The 18811-nt window shown below is 35.3% G+C and overlaps 3 protein-coding genes across 8 annotated transcripts; 2 read left to right on the top strand and 1 right to left on the bottom strand.

Moving 5' to 3' along the window:
• Positions 1 to 344: 344 nt before the first annotated feature.
• On the bottom strand, positions 345 to 5861 carry LOC116128096 (T-complex protein 1 subunit alpha). Its single transcript, XM_031413769.1, has 17 exons — positions 5615 to 5861; positions 5425 to 5489; positions 4943 to 5032; positions 4743 to 4829; positions 4570 to 4629; positions 4435 to 4485; positions 4049 to 4150; positions 3731 to 3796; positions 3316 to 3533; positions 3078 to 3174; positions 2776 to 2862; positions 2404 to 2538; positions 1954 to 2058; positions 1477 to 1605; positions 1283 to 1386; positions 934 to 1024; positions 345 to 835 (listed from the first exon to the last, which is right to left on the bottom strand). The coding sequence occupies exons 1-17, from the start codon at positions 5685 to 5687 to the stop codon at positions 752 to 754; spliced, it is 1644 nt and encodes a 547-aa protein (XP_031269629.1). The 5' UTR covers positions 5688 to 5861; the 3' UTR covers positions 345 to 751.
• A 124-nt stretch (positions 5862 to 5985) lies between these two features.
• On the top strand, positions 5986 to 8847 carry LOC116128148 (probable plastid-lipid-associated protein 11, chloroplastic). Of its 6 annotated transcripts, none has more exons than XR_004127707.1 (6): positions 6477 to 6551; positions 6661 to 6726; positions 6951 to 7106; positions 7414 to 7512; positions 8422 to 8522; positions 8651 to 8847. XR_004127707.1 is itself a non-coding variant. In XM_031413837.1 (4 exons), the coding sequence occupies exons 1-3, from the start codon at positions 6055 to 6057 to the stop codon at positions 8519 to 8521; spliced, it is 663 nt and encodes a 220-aa protein (XP_031269697.1). In that variant the 5' UTR covers positions 5986 to 6054; the 3' UTR covers position 8522; positions 8651 to 8847. The 6 variants fall into 6 exon arrangements, 2 of the variants coding, with proteins under 2 accessions (XP_031269697.1, XP_031269696.1); XR_004127706.1 differs by having other exon boundaries at positions 8654 to 8847; XR_004127705.1 differs by lacking the exon at positions 7414 to 7512 and having other exon boundaries at positions 5986 to 6551.
• Positions 8848 to 15482: 6635 nt separating this feature from the next.
• Positions 15483 to 16590, top strand: LOC116128187. Its single transcript, XM_031413884.1, has 2 exons — positions 15483 to 15716; positions 16126 to 16590. Exons 1-2 carry the CDS (start codon positions 15619 to 15621, stop codon positions 16397 to 16399), a joined length of 372 nt encoding a protein of 123 aa, XP_031269744.1. The 5' UTR covers positions 15483 to 15618; the 3' UTR covers positions 16400 to 16590.
• The last annotated feature ends 2221 nt before the right edge of the window (positions 16591 to 18811 follow it).

The following is an 18811-nucleotide window of genomic DNA, read 5'->3' on the forward strand; positions in this document are numbered from 1 at the left end:
AGAATGTTTAAGTAATCGATTTAACTTGGACGGGTAACGATTTACGGAGAGCAATTATGTGCTAGGATCATGTCGAATCAGTGGAATCACCGTATAAAAGTGGCAACCATTAGTGCAGACCCAGAGTTCAGACCCATTTTTACCGGTGACATGCTACATGTTGCCGTTTCATTGGTTGATCCGAAGTAAAGACTAAAGAGTACCACAATCTAATTCTCAGACACACAAAGGCGTCAAAACAAAAGTAGGTATTGTAGTTTCCTTTTTTTTTTTTTTTTTTCTTTTTTAAAACATGAAGCTAAAACAGGTGTTCTGGAGTCTCTAACCCATACGTTTGCTATACTATAAAAAAGTGATTAGAAATCCTTCATTTGTCCATCAAAAAGCATCAAAGCATCCAGATAATTTTTTACACAACGAAAACAACTAATATTGATGTTGGGAGTTTCAGCACTCTCAGCTAAGGGCTTCTTCATAAAAATCTAGTATTTAATGAAGATTTCTGGCTCCAACTGTTCCCTCTCAATATCAAAACCATCTTCTACGAGTTCCCTTACTGAAAATTTCCCAGTGTAATCTGCCACAAAATACTTCATCAAGTGAACAAACAAACATTACAAAACATAACAAATCCTGTCTCCAGTTTTAATTCAATTGAGGAGCCAACGTAAACCAGAGAGCCCTCTTCAATTCCAACCCACCCCCCTTACTCTTCCTAGATACCCAAAAAGATTGCTGTCAAGATTCTAATCTACTCCTCGTTTTGACTTTCATCTTTGGCAAGCCGGATCATATCATCAATTCGAAGAATGGTTATGGCTGCTTCAGTTGCAAACTGTCAAGCAAATGAATTAGGAACGAAAATTAGTGAGTTAATATGAAACCAAACTTAAACTTACATTGATCAGCTTCTGTAAATGTCATGACTGTTACCTGAATAATCTTCACTTTGCTCATTGCAGGTTCAATAACTCCTGCTTCCAAGTTGTTACGGATGGCACCCTTTGAAAGATCTAGTCCCATGCTGCATCAGTTTGAGAAAGCCAATTCAAATACACAATAAAAAGAGTGAAATTGTCATTGATGTAATTCCGAAAATATTCTTCTAATGCTTCTCTTTTGATCATGGTTACATTTATTTATTCAGATAGGAAACTAAAGAGAACTGTATCAATGCAAAAAAGTGATACATAAAAGTACAGTTAAATTATATAGTTCTTTATCAAGAAAGATCATGCCTCTGTGTGACTAGAACAAACCATATTTCACAAAATCAGAATACCTTGATAAATGTTTCTTATCAGCCTTAGTTTGTGCAGTGTGGTGGTACGCCCGTAGTTTTGCAACTAATTCAGTTGCATCCTTGGCAGCATTTACAGCAAGCACCTGTTCAGATAAAAGTCACTTGTGTCTACAATATAATTGCCACAGTGGGATTAAATGTTAATGATTCAAGCCTTTAAATACAAACAAGACCTTTGGTATAATTAATAAAGATTCAGCAAACTCAGCGATTGCCAACTGTTCTCGGGATCCTAGGGTTGTAGCAAGGTACTCCAAATACACAGACAAGGCAGCTTCAACTGCGCCTCCACCTGCTACCACCTGTATTATACAACATGAGCACACATAAATTAGAATGACAACTCCCAATTCCTCATGTTATTTTATATGTAACTTTGAAACAGCACCATGCATACAGCATTCAAAGCCCATTTTTGGAGCCATACAAAAATAATTGAATTTTTGGCGATTTGTTGGTATAAACTTACAATGTTCACACCATAAAATGAGTAAATATATATTTCCATAGGACCTGATATTAAAGATACACACCAGAAGATATTCTCTTAACTATAATCTGACATTTTGATGGTCATATTTTACAGGAATGTACCAATGGGAAAATCATAAAAACAAAGTAAGAAACTAATCCACAAGGTGGAAGTTTACCGTATTTGACTCGAGGGTCCTCTTGACTATACATAAAGCATCATGTAGAGCTCTATCCATCTCATCAAGCATATAGTCATTTGCTCCTCTAAGTATCAATGAGACCTTGAGAACAATAATAGTAGCAGAATCAGAAAACATGAATATAACCAATGACAAAAAGTTATGTTTTGATATATTAAATGAACTTCAAATTTGATAAACTTTGCTTCTAGATTTGCATTGATTAAAGTACACAGGAAATGTGCTTATCACTGGCTTTAATTCTGTTGATAAAAGTGGTGAGGTGGAATTGAAGTAAGCTAGTCAGCTCTCACCACGAAAAGAATAGAAGTATCAAAATCAAACACTCCACCTTTACCAAAAGCAAGGTCATTTACAAAACATGAAGTTCAGCAGTGTATACAATTATATTTTAAAAAAACTTTCAATTGGAAGTAAATCACTCACTGCACTTGTAGTTTTAGTCCCTTTTATCATAATCACATCATCATCGGAAACACGTTCCTCTACCACTTCAGCAGCAGATCCAAGAAACGAGGAATCAAATGTTTCTTCCCCTTCCATATCAGCAAATGTTGAAACCTATATACAAAATGAGAAGATAAAAATTAGCAACATAATCTGATAACTAAAGACCGTTGTGGTAAATGTTAAGTTATTCACTGTTTTAAATGGAACTGCAAAGTCTTGGTCCTTTTCCACCAAAATTTAATTAAAATCTATAGGTTTGGAAAAAAGTAACAGAAAAATTACATCATATATAGATTAAACTATAATCCTTGATTCATATACAATATGACAAAAGAAGAGGGAATATACCATGGTTGCACCAGTTGCCTTGGCAATGTGGCGCATATCCTCTTTTCGAACACGTCTAACAGCAATAGCACCAGCTTCCACAAAGTACTGAAGTAACAACATAAATCCAGAATTAGTGAGATAACAGAAACACGTTAGCATAATTAATTTCTCACAAGGTACACAATAAATTGAAGTAAACCACATAAGTACAACAATCTAAGCAGAGAGTTACCCTAAGCACACTAAAAATGCTATATACCAAATTAACATAGACATTAAAATAGCGTAACTAAAAAGTTTTTCGAAATAAAAAAAATTGCCTTCAGTGCCATGTCATCAATTCCTTTTGTTGTCAAAACAACATTGGCGCCAGCTTTCAGAAGTTTCTCAATACGTTCCTTTGTCATATCAGCTTCTCTGTGAAGAAATTAGTATCATCAGTAAATAAGTTTGCAAATATATAACATGAACAATGGCTGCAGACGATTGTACTATGTTTCAGTGGTGTGTGAAAAAATTTAAGACCATATAATAAATGAAGGTTAGTTATCTGATCACCTTTGACGAATTTTCTCAAGCTCCCTGGGATCAGCGACTAAGACTTGCACACCCAATTGCATTTTTGTCTTCTGAAGGTTAAAGTCAAGACAAGCAATCCTTGCAGGGGCAACTCTGAGTGGCATCCCTTGGGCTGCACGGCCAGTATTCAGTGCATACCCATTCAACAAGTAGCTCTCTCTCGCACTTTTTCCATGAGCTTTCAAAATATTGATTCCCTGCAATAAGAGAAGATCAGCTATTGTATTATAACTTTTCCATTTGAAGAATAACAGAGTATATTCTATTAAATTGTTGGTTCAATATGGGGAAAATGAAGCTCCGATACAAACAGAAAATATTTCATGTTTTCATCCCATTATAGGATCACATACAAGAATTTCCATGACCAATAAAATAATGTGCAAATACCAACCTTGATTGGGTATTTGACTTCCCCTCGTGCATTAGTCATCTTCACTGCTTGTACTGCATCTACAACCTATATATCAATCAAGTTCGCAAATGAGGACTTATTTCTCGCCCAAGACAGTCTTAAGACAAAACTCCTTCACTAGATATTTGCAACAACATTTGCTCTTACAGAACATACTGGAAAATACAGATCAATATTGCTAGCAATAAAAGTCAAGAGTCCAGATTGAACATTTAATGACTGAGAAAAAATTTATTAAGTAACAATATATGAAAGAGATGGATTTCATTGAACAGAACTCTTGGGGCAAACACATACCAAATTGGCAAAAAAGTCACTGTCACTGCCACTGCCAATCAATTTTGAGGACATGCTTGTCTTAGCACAATTCACTAAAGAATCTTTTCCCAGCTTCTCAACCTATAAAAATAGATCAAGAGAAACACTATGTCAAGAACACAATAAAAATGAGCAACCTAATCATAGCATTGCCACACATCACAAAGACCAAAAAATGAGCCATGAACTGAACCCTTTATGGTATTTGTGGAGTGTAACTTAGGAAATATTAACCTCAGAATTAGGTCTTCTACAAGCATTACACCACAAGCAATGCTACACAATCTACCATGGGCAACCACTACCAGCGTAATCCTTGGGTCATACTGATATTTAAAAAACTAAGACCACTAGCGGAGCCTTACCTTCACTGCTAATTTTTCTTCAACATATTTGCAAGCTTCCCTCATTGCAAGCTGTCCACACGAAGATAATAAGCACATGTACAATAATCTATAAAGAAGAAAGGGCCAAAAAATTGAAAGAAAAGAGGTACTCACTCTGTATCCACTGATAATAGATGTAGGGTGAATCTTATTCCTCACCAGATCATTCGCTCTCTGCAGAAATTATGACCAGATCATAGATAACCAAGTCTTAGTACCTCACATATCAGTGCAATTGCTACTAATCCATATGAAAAAGTAGACATGTATCTGATAAAACAAGTTACCTTCAGTAACTCAGCAGCCACAATAACCACTGATGTTGTTCCGTCTCCAACTTCTCGGTCCTGAAGCTCAGCCAACTCCACAAGTACCTATCACCACAGAAAAGAAACTTCAAACATGTAGGTGTTGCAAAAGAGCAAACCCATAGAGACATGCACACACAACACTAAAGACATAACAAGAACAAAACGTGACTATCTACCTTGGCAGCTGGGTGCTCAACTTCTAACATCTTGAGAATCGTAGCACCATCATTAGTTATGGTTACATCACCAATATCATCAACAAGCATCTGCAATCAATCAACATAAAAAAAAAAAAAAAGTGACGGGCAAGATACAATCTTATCGCACAAGCAAAGTGCATGTCCACTATGGACCCATATTACAATTATTGATGGGAAATTTATACAACCAATCTCAAAACAAATTAAATACGTACATCTATATATAATAGGTCTGGCATTCATAACTATTTGGATTGCAATCAGTGCATCATTCCAGATTTTATTATGAACATTAGAAGAGCCATGTAGGACCCAGAATAATTTCAAGTAAAAATCATCCAGCTTTTAAAGATTTCACCATTGTAACCAAACAGTAAACAGAAAAGAAAGAACAAAAAGCATCGTATTCAATACAAAGAACACACAAGAGTGTGAGAAAGAGATAACGAAGTTGACACCTTGTCGAGTCCGACAGGACCAAGCGAGGATTTAACAATGTTGGCAACTGCTTGACACGCCATCACTGCACTCACACCAACAAAATAAACAATCAAACTTCAGGAAAAAAAAATCAAACGAAATGAACAAGTAAGCGCACAATTTTTACAAAATGAACAAAGACGAAAACAAAGAGGAAAAAAGATTTACCGTTTTGGGTACGAACGTCTTGGCCGGATTGGCGGTCGCCTAAAATATCAGGCGTTTGTGAAGAAATCGCCATTTCTAGTTAACGAGAGAACAAACCCTAGATCAGATCTGTCAGTGGATACTAGAGTAGCTTGTGTAGTGGAACAAGAAATTACAAATTACAAAACGTATCTGGGATGTTCAAAGAGAAGCTTGCCCTCTTTAAGCGGCTACGGGGTTTTAAGAGTTCACTGTGGGCATGGGAAGGGTTTCAGACTTTCAGTGTTTCATTGATACGTCAGCGTATTAAAGGATATATATTATTATATTTAAAGGTGGCTTCAAATTTAAATGGAAAAGAAATTAGCACGTGATTTGCACGCTACCTCTATGGCTCCAGCCTCAACCGCCAAAATTCACTCATAATTTCTATTATCTGCAATTACAGTAAACAATTGGCCATGGGTGCCTGTACATGTTTTCTCCTCCCCATTTCTTTGAAGCCTCCAAACCCAAACCCTACCTCTAACTTTTCAAAACACCAACACTTTCGCACTTCAAAAATCACCTGCTCGTCTATCACGTCCGAATCACAATTAGCCAAACAAGAACTCCTCAATCTCATTTCCGATCAAGAACGAGGCCTCAAAACGCAAAAAGATCCCGCCAAGCTTTCCGCCATTATCAAAGCTATCGATGCCATGGCTGTTATTGGTAGAGATATGGTCACCACCGATAATTCCCTCTCTGCCACGTGGCGCTTGCTCTGGACCACGGAGAAAGAACAACTATTCATTATCGAGAAAGCCAACTTGTTTAGTACTCAAGCCGGTGACGTTTTGCAGGTGATTGATGTTGAAAAAGGGGTTCTCAATAATGTAATTACTTTTCCACCCGATGGAGTTTTCTTTGTAAGGTCGGATATCGAAATCGCTTCCCCCAAAAGAGTGAATTTCAGGTAATTAGTTTGATTTTTATTTATTTTACAGGGTTTATTGTATTATGGGTTAAGTTCAGGTTTATTATATTTGTCCTTTTGAGCTCTAATTGCTGTGGCCTTTTGTTAGATTTACCAGTGCAGTTTTACGCGGAAAAAGTTGGGAAATTCCATTGCCACCTTTTGGGAAAGGCTGGTTAGTCTTTTATTTGTGAGCTTAATACAAGGCCAGCAAATTTTGATTTCTTATTGCTAATTAAGATATGATCAATACTTTATAAGTATTAAACAATACTGTGCTGTGTGTTTGTCTACCCATTGTGATTGTACTGAAGTTTGAATGAGGGGAATGTGTTGGGTTTCATTTTCTTTCATATTATTATTATTGCGATAGTATCAAGGGCTGTTGTGATCTTATAGGTTTGAGTCTGTGTACCTTGATGATGAAATTCGAGTAGTGAAGGATATCAGGGGAGACTTTTTAGTTGTGGATCGTGCTCCTTATGCCTGGACAGAATAGATTTTCTGCGGGGTTAATAACACGGACATCCCCTGAGGTTTCGGTCAAGATTTTTGGTGAGTTTTATTGCACAAATTTAAAGCTGAGAATATTATTAGAATTAGAAAAAGAAAAATGCAATTTGTTACGATCTGCATTCCATGGGCTTATAGAAGATTATTAGAAATAGAAAAAGGAAAATGCAATTTGTTTCTGATCGTATTAACGTAATTCTACAGGAGGTCAAGGTTAAATTTATGAACCAAAGGCCTTTATAAGGACAAAGTAGACTTTGCCTAGTAAAATGACACTATTATGTTATAACTACTCTTACGGCTGTTAACTTCTGGGGTCTATATGTTACCCTAACCATTTTTTCTACAGGCCTGTTATAAACTGAAACCTCAAGGGGTGCCAGTGTTATCAACCCTTTTCTGCATTGATTTCTCCTTTTGCTCTACTTCATTGTTGCCAGTGTTGAATGTGAGTCCATCGTTTTTAATTGCATCAACTAGATTTGGTTTATATTCTTTATAAGGTCCTTTTGTGTTTCATTAAATATGTTTGCAGTGCTACCAGTTTTTTGTTCTCATGTACCTATATATTTGAGGAAATACTGGATGAGATAACCAGTAAGCCTTGATTTAACCAATCCTATTATTCCAATTAGGCTTCCATCTCGATATTCATAATCTCCAGTGAAGCAGTGAAAACTTGATCCTGTTTCTGATTGCAATAATAATTCTTCCTTTCTCTTTTTCATCCTGCTCATTAGGTTTTATCTTTTTTCCCCTGCAACTCAACTTTTTGCTCTTAAATATTGGGTTAGCTACAAGAATATATTGTTAATATCAATCTCAAATATGAACACGTAGGGATTGTTGAAGAGTATCCAAAAATCATATATTTGTTTGTACAATGTGCTTTGTTTACCTGCTCATGCCCTTGACATGATTTGATTTTGATAAAATCAGCAGTCCTTGCACCCAACGTAATATTCTAATTATCAAAAGACTCAAAATTAAATTCATTCACTTTGTCCTCAACTGATGCCACCTCGTCTTAATTTTTTTTCATTCTCTGGATTCTGTCTGATGTTGATCTTGATTTCATCAAGTTAATACTCCACTCCATTTATTCATTTATTTTATAGAACTTTATCATTCTAGTTAGCCCGTAATACACATCTTGGAAACTCTTCATTGATACTCTGTGAACTCATCTGAGATGCAAAAACAGGCTCATTTTAGAACTTAATTTTTCTACGGAGATCATCGATAGCATTTGCTAGTTATCCTATTTCTTGGTGTCTATCTTCCTCTTTGTTTCTGATTGTTAAATATTTTTTCCTCGACTATATTGTGATATAATTGAAAATGCTCAATCGTTCAGGTTCGAATCTGTTTACCTAGATGATGACATTCGAATTGCAAAGGACATTCGTGGAGATTATTTAGTTGTCAATCGTGCTCCATACAACTGGAAAGAGTGAGGTGTGATCAACTATATCTTATCGGTCTTCTGTAGCAAAATTTTATTTTGATTATCTTACAAATTTTTATATAACCTCAAATATGTTCTTATTTGTACTTCTTGCACCCATGTTTTGTTTTCTAAATAGCAGGAAGTGTCAGAAGGTGCCATAGTTCCTGGAATTAAACTGTAAAATCTCCTTGGAACTTGGAGTCCTACTCATCTATAAGCATAATTGCTTACTTAATTGTACAGTAAATTGTTGTATTCAAGGCTGTATAGTTTGTATATCAAATTAAACTCAATGTAGATATGTGTGATCGTATGTTTTATTCTTTGAACGAAGGATACCATGTTAGAAAATTTCTTAATCGTGGGTTAACATTAATTATGTTTTAGTTTGATAAAATCAGATAAATACACAATCTAATAAGATATCTTGATGGACTTATGCAATCATTTTAGAATTTGTCAAATACATTTCATTTTTAATAATCTGGGTTGATGACAAGTGTAGGCTTGGGCCTGTAATGGGCTTTAGAGTTTATTGAACTTTTAATGAGAGAGCCTAATAAATTGATATAAATTAGTTGGATCTTCTTTCCAAAATGTGATTATACGCTGAACTTCATTTGAAAGTTAGTCATTTTGGAGCGTTTTTGGAAAGGGAGACCAGTTACTACTTATAGAGAATTCAAGAAATTTAGAAGTCATAACAGAATCAAGTTTTTCTAATTCTTAATCCTTAAATTCAGTATTCTATAATCAGTATGTAGATCTTTGAGATTAATTGTTAGAATTAAATGGAATTCATGTTAGAATTCTTACATATAGTTGCTAGTCGAGATTTGAGGCGGGCTCCAAAAATGAAAGGTTGCCCCTTTACAGTTGCCCTGGAAATTTTGGACCAAGCAAAATTGTTAATACCAATATTATGTTTACATCTGCTAGGCCCGAAAGGAGCGACTGAGGTCGAACAAGTCATTTTCTTTTATTCTTCTTCATCAAAGTATTTATCATCTCATTACATTGTTGATCTGCCACTCACTTCATGTTCCCACACAACGCTTTTTGGTTTTCATTGAAACATCCTTCAATTGGATGACTATGAAGTTCATTTTCTCGACCAAATATTCATCAAACTGAGATAATTTTTTCTGCTTTTTGTCTTCACATGCATGGTTGCTTACACAAAGGCCCATAAGATAACCCGAAATTTCTGGGATTTTGTGCTTTTAAGTTTTGACTTCCTGCGAATGATAGTGCTCTGTTTCTCAATCCGAGTACCTTATCAAGTGCAAGATGTCTTGTAATTTGTACTCCCATTTAACTGGGATCAAATATTTGAATTTGGATTAGGATGACAAATGAAATATGAATGTGGGTATAGGGCCTTGCTAAAATGAGGCACTGGTTTTCCAATAGCTTTGGACCTTCACGTGTGGTAAATGGTGCTAATGTTTATATTTGATACTTTGGTTGTTTGGTTTGGGACTCTCGTTGTTGTTACTTATTGTAAACTTTGAATTAAACTACACTTTTCGCCTCTGCTTTAAGTCATTTTTTAACTCGCAAGAAAGAAAAAAAAATGTTACCGCGTATTGGAGCAGCAGGTGGGCAACTGCGGGGCATGGTTTGAAGAAAACCTCTGGTTTGGTGTAAATGGGCAAATATCAGTACTTGTTGGAGGGTTGTTTTCCACTCAAAGTGGCAGCTTTTGTAGATGTTTTGTGATTGGCATTGTCTGCTTTTCCAAGCACATGGAGCTTGTGGTTCTGGTGTGTGGTGTATTCGTAAAGATAAAACCAGATTTCTCAAACTGATATTAAATCCACTACTTGATCGCTTTCTTTTCTGTACAATTAAAACCAGAAATGTGCACCTCTGCCTAACCTGCATGTCCTACCATGACCATCTAATTGAAATTTTATTTTCTTAATAAGTGAAATTCCATAAACTACTCTCTCATTATACATTAAATTTTCATTATCAAAAGGGTGAATATGAAACCACCACTTGGTGGTCCAACGGTCAACAAGGATTGTTGGGTGTATTACTCAAGAGATTCTGAGTTCAATCCACCTAGATTGCTAATAAGGGTGGTCACTGAGGGGATTTACTCAGCTATCAACTTTAAAGTCCAAGAAGATTAGTTGAGGTACACGCAAACTGACTTGGACAGCTTCCGCTCACCAAAAAAAAAAAAAAGTTGAATACGCAGCTGTGAGAGGATTGCTGGACGTAGAATCTAGGCCGGACCCAGCTTTGAGTGAGCCGAATCCATTGACGCCCACCAGTGTGAATGATTCACATGTAATGCGGGTCATGGGCCCACGTGTACATAAAGCGTTTGTCTTGGGTCAATTTAGTTGGGTATGATAGGGCACATCAACAATCAAACTATTATTACAAATTGTACAAATTCTGGTTTCCATATAATATACAGTGGTGTTGGATGTACCAAAGGAGTTGGTGTACGGAATACAAACCCTTAAAAATTGCAAAGGCAAAAAAGCCTGCCTGTTGGGCTTGTGGGCACATCATATTCATGGTAATGTGAAGAAGAAAGAAAGTTGTGGGTGAAAGTGGGGCCTTTAATGGATTTTGTGTGGGGTTAGAATTCACCTCAACCTTACAAATTGAAGGACCCGGTTACTGAATTGATTACTGAATTGATGACATAATTTACTTGACAGTGAGTAATGCAGATGGAGAGATCCACCACTATCACTAATGTCTTTGGTTTTAGAATTTGCTGTCAAGTTACGTAATGTAATGTAGACAAGTTCCAACTTCGATTTAGTGCTTTATTCTATTACGTAATGTGGACAAATTCAGATTCATATACTCATGATATATAATAATTCTGCTTCGTTTTATCTCAACACTGCAACCATGTGCTCTTTAGTCTCTATACATTATTATCTCTTCTTTTCACAATCATTTTAATTACTTCGTAAGAATCAAGCTTTTGATCAAACACACTTCACACCATCACCATCACCATCACCAGCACCAGCACTAACAACAAGCTTTAATTTATTATTTCAAAGATATAATAAACTTAGGTTGGCGAAAAGACACAGAATATATGGAGGAAGATAATCAATTGTATATAAAAATGAAAAGTTTGAGATGGAATATGATACCTACACACACTCAACTAGGTTGCAGTACCCGTTATGTGCTAAAGATTATATTTAAAATTATAATCAATGGATCATGTTCAGCAGCAGTTGCACGTACATACTTTATATATATATATATATAAGCTAGCTAGCTTTACCTTCTTTTTTTGATGTGCAGATTTGTACTTGAAACTCCTTTATGAGGCTCCTTGACCTAATCTTCAGTTCACACATCCAATATTATGGCTTTTCCGTATCTTTATATATATATATTGAATTGAATGAACAGGGTTTTTTCTATTTCCAAGTTGAAATTAACAGGCATCAGCATCTTCCTAGTGCAAGGCAACACTTACTTTAGCTATAGAGTCTCTCTTTAATATCTCAGTAAATGGGAACTATTCTATGGGTGTCTCGAGAAAGTGTTTGAAGTCGAAAATTAAACACGGCACAAGTAAAATATAATATAAAAGATAAAATACATGATTTATCATGGTTTGTTCCGATTAAGGAATTACGTTTGACATTCAAACAAAGAATTCTTATCAAATATCAGAACTTGACGCAATTACAAGACAATTCACTCTAATTGTCTTTTTTTTTATTTTTTATATTAAGCTTTTAACTATTACAAAATACTCATAATATAAAAGTTTAACTTTATTTGAGTTTACCCAATCTAATCTAACCCAAACCTTAATATTAATAAACTAATTTTAAATATTAAGCTTATTAAATGAAGGCTAAGAAAAGTATTAGACAATCTGTTGTGGCTAAGAAAAGCATCGATGACATCCAACAAAAAGGCAATCAGGTTCTGCTGCTTGTGCATGGCTGTTTGGGATATAATTTTTATTTTTAGCTGATGGTTGTAGTGAATTGGTGGAACGTGGACGGTGGATAAGTCAGTAACTGTAAGGAACTGATTAGAACAGAGCGTAGGCAATCCCGTTTATGGAATTCTGTTGCAAATCTTTGGTGGTCCCAATGATCCATTGTCTAGGGACTGGGGTTCAGACCAGTATTAAAAATTTCAAAAAAAAAAAAAAAAGAGAAGTGTAATTTCCTATGAGAAACATTTGCGTGTAATTAACGTACACAAAAAGTTGCTTTGCCGGGACAACATGGCACATGCAAGTTTCGTGCTTTAATAAATGACTTATTAGGGTTAGCCAAGGAGAAACATGATGGTTTATGAATGGCTTTAGCAATGAAGTCTGAGGATCGATGGCCTTAACCAATTAGCTTTAAGAAAGATATTTGGATAAAGATAAACAGCTATGAGTCATTCATGTATTACAATAAGTTAATAAATAATAATTTATGATAAATTCGAATCAAGTCGATGTGATTATGACAGTGATTGAAGCATTCCTACTGAAGATTTAAAAGAAGCAAGTGTGTGGACAATACAAAAACGGGCCCCTCTATTTTTTTCCTTGTTTCCTTTTTAATTGATGAAACAATGCACCGCAATTCTTATTCATTTAATCTCTCTTCCCATATGAACTGAACTTAAACGTGTGGATCACAGTCTAGGTACGTAGTTTTAAATTTCCATTTCTTCTGGGAACTGGAACATGGCTACGCCTTTTTCCTGAAGTGACTGCCATTAATAATATTGTATCTAGTTTTGACGATTTCAGCGCTGGATACTTGAAAGGGCTACTGGGCATACACCAAATCATGGTTAATATTTAATAAAGAATGTTGGACTGGTGGTTTAATCTTGAAACCCCATGTTAAAACAAAAAACGAGTCTTAAGATTGTCATTACTATAATCTTCATCAATCATATGTTATATGAATGGTGACAATAATTGAGTTGTAAAATCATGAGGACCAGTTACATCTTAAAGATATGAAAATCGAGTTAGTTAAATAATGATGTCCAGTTAGTTTGAGTAATTATACCAATAATTAGATTTAAATATATCTAATTATTTTCTCATCAACCATCTATCTAACCTGGGCCTCTATCAAAATCCATCACCATCACCTTCACCCATCGGCCATCCCCACTTTTACTTAACCTCATCGGGTTCTACCATTAACTATGATATATATTTGATAATAAATCCATGAAAATTTTATTAAGATTATGCAAACTTTTTATAGGTAAATGACTTGACACTACCACCACATGTTAAATGCAGGTGGCTCATAATTCCAACCAGGCCACTTCACTAATTAATTTCCTCGCAAATTCTCCCAATAATTCTGGGCTGTGGGCTGTCACTGTTGCACACATCATGCAAAGAATTCTTGGTTAACCATGGATTTCAAACCTCGTTTTCGTTTAGTTTGACATTTAAATTGTGATTATTCAAGATGACGTTTCAGTGTTATGAATTCAATAAGGTCCCCCTTGAAACAGGTAAAAGTTGGGTTAATTAATATATATATATATATATATATATATAATGGGTACTTTTACATAAAAGCTATATATATCTTAATTTTCATAATCAAATGCCCTTTAACCATAGTGGTGAAAAGGAAAGAGCAAAGAAAAAGAAGGCGGCATATTCTATTAATATTGTAGAGCATGTTGAAATGATGCTTCAAATCTTTAAAAGGAGGACACGACCTGACCTAGGATGACCAAATTGGTGCTTGGCTTTTACTATGGATGGCCAAATTTTATTTATTATTAATTAATTCCCATGGAGTTGACCTAAGCAACATTATATTTTACTCATCCCCCTTATTCTAATTAAGCGTTCCACTACAACTAATTATAAAATTTGGGAAGACGTTACAATGAGGAAATGGAGGCCCAACAGATCCTTGTGCTTTCTCCTATGTGAATTCTTAAACCAAAAGTAGATGAAAAGAGCTCTGGCCCACGTGATGCTTATCAGCTTTCATTGCCTATGGTCTTTTTTTTTTTCACGTCAAAGGCGAATATCCTCTTTAATCTTCACCGTTCGATCGAAATACTATTTTTTTTGATCTAATGATTCAGAAGAAATCTCATCAAATACTCGGTGATCAGAAATGAACCGTATTTTGATTCCGTTTTTGGGATTGGTCGCTTGATGATCTATTGCAGGTAGTGTAGCTACGGATCACCGTGCGATATTTCCAGAGCTGCTTTCCGCTTTTAATTATAGTGTTGTAGACTTTGTTTAAAGGTAAGGAAAGAGTACTGTACTTGGAAACGCTAACATTCCTTATATCTCCAGAAGAATTAGTTTAATGACAATTATATCCTACCATTCTTAAGAAAGCAACGGGTAACAAGTTTACTGTTTTACCATTCACAGATCCCAAGAAAAAGCCAATCCACTCTTTGCAAGTGCGCGTATAATTGACAAGTAATAACTATTTTTGTTTCGAAAAATTTAATTTTCTAAATAAGCCAATAACCCACTCTCTAAAGATGCGCGTGAAATCACGTACCTCACCTCTGTTTCATAATATTTTTTTAATTTGCTTAGAGCCATAAAACTCATTCCCCATCTTTTTGTACGCTTTATCTGATTTTGAGTTATTCTTTATTAATCGAAAGTATCCATTGAAGTAACTAGGAAGTGAGAATCACGCATCATTGTAGAGAGTGGGGATATGGTTAGTAACATGCCAATTATACATGGCAAAGAGAAGAAGCAGAAAAAAAATAAAAAAATAAAAAAAAAGGTAAGAAATAAAATCAAGCTAGCTGAGGCTAAGCCCAGGATACAAGTGTCATTTTTCCATCTAAATTTTAAGGTTCACATCTCTCTCCCCCAACTGAAAGCGACTGCAAGCAACCTGTGTATATATTTCCTTTATATTATTTAATAAAATTTATTATGTATGGGATTTATACACCGACTCAAAAACCATTACTCTCTTTCTTTAATTTAATTTAATTTAATTTATAATTTATTAGATATATAAGTCTCAGTCTCAGTCGCTCTCGTAGTTATCTCTCTTCTTGGGTTTTTCTTCTTCTTCTTCTTCATTTTGTCTCCCAGTTTTAGCAATTTCAAGCTCTTCGACAATGGTGGATCTTCAAACTGTTTGTTGCATGTGCGGCGACGTTGGTTTCCCTGACAAGCTCTTTCGCTGTAACAAATGCCGCAACCGCATTCAACATTCGTATGGATTTTACTTACCATCATCATCATCATCTTTTATTCACATAAAAATTTATAAAACATCATATACATACATACATATATCTGTTATTATTTATATCATCATGATCACCATCTCTCTGATAGCTACACATAACTGAACTTTTTCTTATAGGTAGATTCCCATCTGGGCATCCATCTCGGCCAAGCCCCTCACCAACCACCACCACCATAATAATACTAAATAACTTCGATTCTCAAGCTCTTTAATTCTCAAAATCATCTTAATCATATCAACGTTTTTAGCATGATATTTCTGCTCACTCCTATTATTTCATGAAAACTATAGTACTACCCATGTATTGTATTTTATTTCGTCAATATATCACGATTTAAGTATGGTAATTAAAAGCTTTTCCTTGATGATTCAGGTATTGCAGTAACTACTACAGCGAATATGCTGAGCCAATTGAGATGTGTGATTGGTGCCAAAGTGAACAAAGAAGCTCAAGACATGGAAGCTCTTCCAAGAAATCTTCCACCGCATATGAAACGGGTGTCTCAAACCGATCCGATTATTCCGGTGAGAGAATCAAGCAACAAGATCGTGAAGAGAGCGCCGACAAGGGTAAGAATCCGAGTGGTACGCCTTCTCCACGCCCTACTACGCGCAGGTACAAGCTTCTCAAGGATGTCATGTGTTAAAATAACTACCGTTCGTATCAAAAACTCTTGGTGTTTATAGTCGTAACTAGTCAGTGTTTAATATAAGTTGCTTTTATGTTAAGCTGTTGTGTTGTGTTTCTTAGTAAACTGTTAATAAAATAATGTAACTTTATCAATCCATCGATTGCAAGCTAGCACAAACGTTTTGGATCCTTGCTCATTATTTCTTTTGAGTCTACTCTTGTTTACATGAAGCCAGTTTCTATATTTTATTAGGCAATACATCAAAGGATAAAAGTTGACGCATGACACACATGACACATGATGTAGCTAGGTTTCGTGCATGAGAATGGTTTGAACGGGAACGATTAACTAAAAAAGTTAGTTTTTAAAGGCTATTTCATGCGTATTATCTGTATGATTGACCCATTAAGATACAGTCTTCGGGGGAAGGGATAGGATAGCCGCCGTGATTAAGCAATTGGCCTGTAGGGTTTGTTTGTGTCACAGTCACGCCACAGCAGGGTTCCAGGGAGGAGTTGCACCAATTTGGTCTGTTGAGTCTCTTAAGGAGAATTGAATGCACTTAATTGGATGACTTTTGGCCGAAGAATTCATAGTACCTAAACCTGATAACTTTTACAGGTTCATTGAAGGCCTTAAATAGCTAGGCCCTCTATTATTGTTTTGACGAAGAAAAAAACTAAGAAAGCAAGAGTTTTCTATATATATCGGAAAATAAAAGAAATACTTAATAGTTGACATTCGTTTACCAGAGATAGAATTGGAGTTAGCATAAGAAGAAAAGAGTTGATGATCATGTTGCAGTTTCTGCCTTCTGCCCAAGCTAAGGGCAATTGAGCTAACATCGATATTTCTCACTTGCTTGTACTTTGCTGACTCGGGTAGTATAGATAGCTTCAAAGTACACAAACTGATAAGCTCTCATCGACTGTATCTGTTTTAGCCATTTATGGGAAACCAACAAAAACCCTTCTTACCGCAGCTTTTGAATTGACAATGAAGCCATCACCTTCATATATACCCAGATCTTTCTTTTCGTTCCATTTGTTTTTCTCCCTCTCTCTCTTCTAATTAGTACTCCATTAATACTTCAGCTTCTTTCACTTTCTCCTACTACTCTATAATCTAATCTTATTGTTTGACCTCCATGTGAACCTAATTTGAAGACCAAGGAAACTCACTATAAATAAACACAAAACTGACCCAATTCCCATTTTCGTCTGCCCGCCCATACTTTCCTTTCATTCAAAACTATCATCAAGACTCACATGCTCTCACTACTTCTCTTCACCTTTCCCTTCTCCATTCTACAAGCAACTTTTGTTAATATTGTAGGATCTGACACTGATTAACATGCAACGATTCTATTTCTTTCTCTATATTTACTCTCACTTGTCAAACCTTGGGGGTATGTAATTAATGTATTAACAGATTTCTATATTTATTATACCTCACTTTAGGTATCTGGTTTACTAAATTTCGCTTCATAACTTCATATATACTGTATGCATATCTTAATTAGAGCAGAATTGAATGACTTTAACCAATAAGACATAAATGGTTGGTGGTTTGGTCATTTATTTTCTCTACAAGCGTTATAAAACCAAATTTTAAACGTAATTATCTGTCGTAATGTAATTTTATGATGCATCTACAAATAGTTATATCATAACTAAGTGGAGTAAAAGCTTTTATCTAGAGATGTGCGTTGAACGTGTTTGTATATTGATCATATTGTTTCGAAAAACATATTTTGTATGAAATATAATCCACCTAATGTTGAATCTTAACACAAATGGATGAGTGCTGATTATATGAAGTGATTTTGTGGGGTCATTTTGGGTGCCTTGGGGAATTAATATTGCAAATATAATAGATTTGCTTCGCGATATTTCCACATGATTCTGATTTCTGAGAGTGTAATGCAAGGATATTGCAGTTAATTGAAGTACGTGGTGGATCACTAATTCCATCTCTATGAACTTTCAATTGGACGGGAGTTGGTTAATTTAGAATATACATTGAATTAAATATATCCTCCATAACGGGGTGAAAGAAACATCAATGGAGAATGCCCTTTTGGATGAGATTTATATTAACTCAAAGAAGGTTCTAGATGATGCCCTTTTGCTTTAAGTTTATATCTTCTTAAACCTATCTGGTAGCTACCGATTGAAGTTATCACAATCACTTTAAGTCTCCGATTAATTAATTTTTCGATGAAAGGGGAACCAGTTCGTCAAGTTTTAGGTAGTTCCAAATAGAGACATTATATGATGATTTGGGGCACTGTCTCATTGAACGAGTGTTTTGCTCTCGTATATGTTTGTTATGTTGTTGGTTTGGATTAGGCTTGTGGTCTTCAATTAATTTTTGGCTTAAAATAACAGGTTTGATGAACACGTGGACCTTGTGTCCTTTCAACAC

This window comes from Pistacia vera, unplaced genomic scaffold (assembly GCF_008641045.1).
Source record: "Pistacia vera cultivar Batoury unplaced genomic scaffold, PisVer_v2 Contig197, whole genome shotgun sequence".
Taxonomy (NCBI): Eukaryota; Viridiplantae; Streptophyta; class Magnoliopsida; order Sapindales; family Anacardiaceae; genus Pistacia; species Pistacia vera.

Bases quoted from the DNA above. Each gene is read 5' to 3' on its own strand.
- LOC116128096 (XM_031413769.1), bottom strand. From the start codon at position 5,687: ATGGCGATTTCTTCACAAACGCCTGATATTTTAGGCGACCGCCAATCC. The intron at 4,151-4,434 runs GTAAGGCTCCGC...CTATTTTTATAG, and splicing joins AAGAAAAATTAGCAGTGAAG to GTTGAGAAGCTGGGAAAAGA. The intron at 3,175-3,315 runs GTGATCAGATAA...ATTTCTTCACAG, and splicing joins CTTGAGAAAATTCGTCAAAG to AGAAGCTGATATGACAAAGG.
- LOC116128148 (XM_031413837.1), top strand. From the start codon at position 6,055: ATGGGTGCCTGTACATGTTTTCTCCTCCCCATTTCTTTGAAGCCTCCA. The intron at 6,552-6,660 runs GTAATTAGTTTG...GCCTTTTGTTAG, and splicing joins CCCAAAAGAGTGAATTTCAG to ATTTACCAGTGCAGTTTTAC. The intron at 6,727-8,421 runs GTTAGTCTTTTA...TCAATCGTTCAG, and splicing joins CCACCTTTTGGGAAAGGCTG to GTTCGAATCTGTTTACCTAG.
- LOC116128187 (XM_031413884.1), top strand. From the start codon at position 15,619: ATGGTGGATCTTCAAACTGTTTGTTGCATGTGCGGCGACGTTGGTTTC. The intron at 15,717-16,125 runs GTATGGATTTTA...TTGATGATTCAG, and splicing joins CGCAACCGCATTCAACATTC to GTATTGCAGTAACTACTACA.